The sequence below is a fragment of the Talpa occidentalis genome, unplaced genomic scaffold (assembly GCF_014898055.3).
Source record: "Talpa occidentalis isolate TD23 unplaced genomic scaffold, MPIMG_talOcc4v2.1 talOcc4.12, whole genome shotgun sequence".
Taxonomy (NCBI): Eukaryota; Metazoa; Chordata; class Mammalia; order Eulipotyphla; family Talpidae; genus Talpa; species Talpa occidentalis.
This window is the reverse complement of record NW_023601212.1, coordinates 84245585-84251372: the sequence shown is the minus strand read 5'-3', so window position 1 is coordinate 84251372 and position 5788 is coordinate 84245585. Positions and strand designations below refer to the sequence as shown.

The 5788-nt window shown below is 47.7% G+C and overlaps 1 protein-coding gene across 1 annotated transcript; it reads left to right on the top strand.

Moving 5' to 3' along the window:
• The first annotated feature begins 1043 nt into the window (after positions 1-1043).
• LOC119240163 (parvalbumin, thymic-like) lies at positions 1044-5267 on the top strand. The gene is made up of 4 exons (XM_037504525.1): positions 1044-1104; positions 2639-2771; positions 2977-3086; positions 5242-5267. Exons 1-4 carry the CDS (start codon positions 1044-1046, stop codon positions 5265-5267), a joined length of 330 nt encoding a protein of 109 aa, XP_037360422.1.
• Positions 5268-5788: the final 521 nt, after the last annotated feature.

Here is a 5788-nt window from a genome sequence, read left to right as displayed (position 1 = left end):
ACATTGGGCCTCCCTGGTGGTGCAAGGGGTTAAGGCACAGCACTATGAAGTAATCCACAGCTACTGCAGCATGAGTTCGATCCCTGGCCAGCCAGGGAGCTGACCCACACGGCGCAGCAGACCTCTCCTGTCTCACCGCTGCTCCCCTCAGCAGTGTATTTCAGTGGATCAGCCTGTTCTGCTCCCCACTGTCTCTGAATCCTCTCAACCCCTGCCCCCGCACCTCTGGCCTGCACCCCAGCTCTTGCATGCATAAATAAATAATTTGAAACATCCCCACATAAGGCTTGCCTGAAGTGATTCCAGAGAAGGGATGAGGCCCGGCACCCCCTCCCTCTCCCAATCATCTATTTTGATTGAGTCCCACCTACATCATCCTGCCTCCCAGCTTTGTGTGTTCCTTCTGCTAGAAAAGGAGTTGCCCTGGCCAAAGGCGAAGGGGGTTGTACGTTCTCTGACATGTTAATTAGATAAGTTCTCTTGAGTTTCACGAAAAACCACACTGAGTCCTGCTCTCAGAGGAACCTCCGCCATTCCCAGGCAGAATTCCCTTCTCAGGGTGGCTATTTCTGGGTTCCTTTGAAAGTGTCAGAATGATGAGGAAGAAAGGCTTTTCTTTACCATCCTTCATTGCCATGAACCTCGCCCCTGTTTCCAAAGCAATTGCTCAGCGTGGTGGCACCAAGATCCAGGTTAAACAGAGAATGCATTTGCAGAAGTTATGGATTCCAGGCATGGTGTTGGGCTGGATTCAGAGCGGGTGGGGACACTGCTGGCGGGGGTCCAGTGCAAGTCAGCCTGGGATGGTGACTAAGAGTGAATTTCCTGTCCCCAGACCTCGTGTGTGGATGCACCAGCATAGGGATGGACCCAAAGTGCAGGCTTCCCTCCTCTCTGTGCCCTGCCTCTTTCAGAGGATGTCTCCCTCATGACCAGACCCCAAACTCTCCACCTGGGTTTTGGTTTCAAGTGTAAGAGAGGTCGACCAGGGACTCCAAGGCAAAGAGGCTCACTCACTCTTGTTTGTCATTCTTAGCCCAGCCATGGCAATGACCGATATTGTCTCCTTGAAGGACATCGAGGCGGCTCTGTCCAGCTGCAAAGGTGAGGGGGTATGCTCTCTTCCTTAAGTGGGGAGGGCACTGGGATGCCCGAGTGGATGTGCCTTAGATCGCTCGGTCCAATCCTCTTGCATCCAGAAAAGTAAACTCAGAGGGGGATGGGCTGACCCACTTCCATTGTCAGGCTTCCAGACTCCCAGGTCATGCTCCCAGCAAAAAGAACATGGCTCATCCTGTAGCATCTGGGGTGTAAGGAAGCAGATTACCTCGAGAGACAACACAGACTACCCAGATTAAGTCTCTGCTTGGCCACTTCCCAACCTCAGGACAGTGAATGGCCATTTCACTTCCATTAAATAGCCACTTAGCTTCAGGGAGTTCATTTGTAAAATGGAGGTTAAAATAGAGGCTGTTTCCCACCTAAAATGCCCAGTATCTGACGTGCAGTTAAGCACTCAATAAATTCTAGATATTATTGAAATTAACTTGGCCATCTTTCATTGAGGCTTCTTTGTGAATGAGAAAAAGTTTATATGCTGGGAAGAAAACAAGAGCATTCCTTTGTTATCTGTGGCCAGCTCTGTAACTCTCAGGTTGGCTTCAGATTTCTATTGCATCCAATCACACCTAGCGATTGGGTGTTTAAAAAAATGTCCATTTGTGATAATTACTGCTAGACACAGATACTTTGGCTCCTCTAGGAGAGGACATTTGATACAACTTCCTCATTTATGACTATATGCCAAAAGTATCCTATAAAGACTCTAAATCCCTTCATACTCAACAGGACGGCTATAATTTTAAAAATGGAAAATAACAGGTGTTGCCAAGGATGTGGAAATAAGACCCAAATGCAATGCTGGTAGGAACATAAAATGGTGCAGTTGTTGTGGAAAGCCATTTGATGGTTTCTCAAACATTTAAACAGAATGACCACATGACCCAGCAATCCCACTTCTAGGTATATAACCAAAAGAATAGAAAACAGGTACTCAAATACTTGTACACATATGTTTACAGTAGCATTATTCACAACATCTCAAAGGTAGAAACAACTCAAGTGTTTATCAATGAATGAATGGGTAGATAAAATGCAGATGCATTCTGCAGAATATTATTCAGCCATGAAAGGAATGACATACTGGCACATTCTACACATGAGTGAACTTTGACAATATTATGCTAAGGAAAATAAGCCAGAAACAAAAAACTCATGTGTTGTATAACTCCACTTATATGAAATAGGCAAATTCAGAGAGAGAGCATGGTTTGGTGGTTGTCAGGGAAGGGAGCAGGCAGTGATTGTGATCAATGGCTGATGAAATATTTTGGAAGTGGTTGGAGATGGTTACTGCAGAACACTGGGAATGTACTTGATGCCCCTGAATTGTTTGTTTTTAAATGGGTAATGTTATTTTTTGTGAATTTTACATCAGTAACATTCATAGCCCATCTATTAGGAATCTACTTGGAGATAGAAGATGAGGGCTTCAAACACTCACTGATAGGGGTTGGGCCACACCCCAAGATGAAAAATACAATCAAACATAACCCTTAAGTCTCTCTATATCTTTCAGATCCGGGGAGCTTCAACCACAAAGCCTTCTTCTCTGAGGTGGGCTTATCCAGCAAGGACATTGACCTTGTCAGGAAAGCATTTGCCATCCTAGACCAGGACAAGAGTGGCTTCATTGAAGAAGAAGAGCTTAAGTAAGACTTCTCCAACATGCTAGTGGGGAAAAAGGATGAACCGGAGTTAAAATTTCCTGGGGTTGTGATTTATGCAGGGTCTTGAAGACAGCCCCGAGTCCCAGACTCCTTTGGGTGACTTGCTTTTCCAGGCCTTGCTCAGCACCCTCCAGCCTCTATACTGGCTGCCCTGTCTAATCCCCCTGACCAAGCCCTATCCCTACAGATTGTTCCTGAAGAACTTTTCCCCCTCTGCCCGGGTCCTGACTGACAAGGAGACAAAGGCCTTCCTGGAGGCGGGTGACTCCGATGGAGATGGCAAGATAGGCGTGGATGGTAAGTGCACAGGACCCCTCCTGGAGCTCATGCACCCATTCACGCCCACCTGCCTGCCCAGACCCCCCCTGGCTCCCTGCAGGAGTACCCTGAGATCCCTGACAAACCAGCCCCGCCTTTATTATTAATTTTTATCAGTACTGAAGCCACAGTCTGATTTATTACAAGATCTTTAATTTCTGAGACCCAAGCATGTCAAAGTAGAGCAGTGATTCTAATCAGGGGTGACGGTGCCCACCTGGAGACACTTGTATTGTCACAACTGCGGGGTGGTATGCCCAGAGATGGCAGGGTGGGTGCCCAGAGATGCGGTGAAATATCCCACAGGCACAGGAAGGTCACCCACAACACGGAATGATCCTGCCCCCGCGTCAGAGGTACTGAGGCAGAGAAACCCTGCACGAGGTTCGTGGATCATGTTTGTAGAGGAGATCCAGGGTTCCCCAGCCTTGAATGACCTTCAGACCCCTTTAAAGAGGGGCATCTTGGCTGGGACCCCTGAGCTCCACAGAACTTGCTGTTTGACAAGCAATGACTTCGGAGTCTAAACTCTTATTCAGTGAATAGTTTTCAGTTGCAATACCAATAGAATAAAGTTTGGGTTGCTGAAATAATTTTTTAAGACTAGAAAGGGTCCTGAGGGGAATTTCTGGAAAAATGGAAACATTCTGTGTCTTAACCTTGGTAGGACATGCATGAAGAAGAGTTCATCGAGATCTACACACTTCTATAAAAAACAAACAGCTGGGGAAATGGTTGTAGCAGAATAGGTTACAAATTTTATCCAGTAAAACTCCTGGAGAAGGAGGGCAAAGATACAAGAGTCCTACCTTCTCTAGGACAGCATCAATTATCTTAGTACAAATCATCATTCTAAAATTAAAGCTTTTTTATAAAAGCAAAAAAATAGTTTAAAAATTAAAACAAAGAATTGTTTAAATTCTTGGAGGCCTCCCTGATGGCACAGGGGTTAAGTCTCTGTGCTATCAAGTTATTAGCAGCCACTGGAGAATGAGTTCAATCCCCAGCCAGGGAGCTACCCACATGGCACAGCAGACCTCTCCTGTCTCACCCGCTGCTGCCCTCAGCAGTGTATTTCAGTCGATCTGCCTGTTCTGCTCCCCACTCTGTCTCTGGTGAATCCTCTCACCCCCGCCCCAGAGGTCTGGCCTACACCACTGCTCTTGTATGCATAAATAAATACATCTTGGAAAAAAAAAAAGCAAAACTCTTGTAGCCATCTCAGCTCCCAGTTTAAGATTTTCTGGGCAGGGCTTGAGACAAGTTGGTAGCCTGCCCCAGGTCCTCTGATCACCTCTGCAGTCAGGGCTGCAGTGTACCTGGCCACACTGAGGTGCCAAGAATACAGCAGATTGTTTTGGTGCCTCTTGTTTTGACCTTCCTTCTACCTTGTATCAAGGTCTCCTTTGCAGAAAGAGAATCAGTCTCAGCACTCTCCACTCCATGCATGCCTGTGTGTATGGGGGTTACCTGCCCAAGGCCCCACCAGGCCCCACCTGTAACATCAAGCTGTTGATTGCTGAGTGAAACTTGACATTTCCAGGATGCTTAAAAGGTTGCAGATTCCTGCTGCTTGGAAAGAGTGCCTCTGGGACTCAACCACCCGGCTCTGCCCTCTGTTCCTCCTCCTTGTTGAATGGCCTTGCAGACTAAAGTGAGATAGCTTGAGAGGTGGCAGCTTGTGGTTTAGGGGGTCTGCTGCCAGGTTTGAAGCTGGGATCCCCCACTTGCCAGCCATGAGACCTGGAGACTTGGGTACAGAGTCATATAAGTACAAAGAATTTTGATTCTTCTTGGTCCAACAGACTTAGCAAAACCTCCTACCTCTTGGGATTGTTATAGCAATCTAATCAATGAACGTCAAGTGCTTTCGTGGTGCCTATACACAGTGTGCCAAACCCATGTCAGCTGTGACTACTGCCAGGGGCCTCCTCACGGGCAGCCAGGCCACTGCATCTGGGCTCCCCTCCAACAGCTTCTAGCTTTGTGAGGAGCACAGAGGGCGAGGAGCACAGAGGCAGAGGCAAAAATCTGGGCTGACAAATCTTGTTTTGCTCCAGTGATGACTTGATGTGGGGTTGGCTTTCCTCCCTGTAGCACCTCTAATTTAGTGTGCCTTCTCTTTTCTTGTCAGAATTCCAGTCTCTGGTGAAGGCGTAGCCAGTCTCCGACCCAAGGACACACAAGGACTGACCCCAGCACACTGTCCCTCAAGTCCTCTTCACACTCGGGGCTCACCTCTCCATCCTTTCTGTCATTTTGTGGCATTTCTCAAACAACCGTTTGCTGCCAACTGCACCATCAGGACTGGTAGCCAAGCAGGCTTTCGGGTGCTGGCAAGGGCAGGGCAGGTGACTGTAGCAACTCGCAATGTGGAGAAGAGAAAAATAAAACAAAGAAAAAGCAGCCTGCACTCGAACATCTCTTTCTTCTGCACTGACCCTCCTGGCTGCTCCAGCTCCTGGGATGGGCATCTGTGTTTGGGGGATCCAGGGAGGATTCTGATCAACAGAAAGCATCAGGGAATTGCCACTTAGTAGGGAAACTGCAATAAACATTGAGATATTTAAAAAGTAAAGCCAGGGGCCTCCCTGGTGGTGCAGGGGTTAAGTCTCAGTGCTATCAAGCTATCGCCAGCCACTGTGGCCTGAGTTTGATCCCCAGCCAGAGAGCTGACCCAC

Excerpts from the sequence above, each read along its gene's own strand:
- LOC119240163 (XM_037504525.1), top strand. The coding sequence starts at position 1,044 with ATGGCAATGACCGATATTGTCTCCTTGAAGGACATCGAGGCGGCTCTG. Across the intron at positions 1,105-2,638 it reads GGCTCTGTCCAGCTGCAAAG|ATCCGGGGAGCTTCAACCAC; the intron begins GTGAGGGGGTAT and ends TATATCTTTCAG. Across the intron at positions 3,087-5,241 it reads TGGCAAGATAGGCGTGGATG|AATTCCAGTCTCTGGTGAAG; the intron begins GTAAGTGCACAG and ends TTTTCTTGTCAG.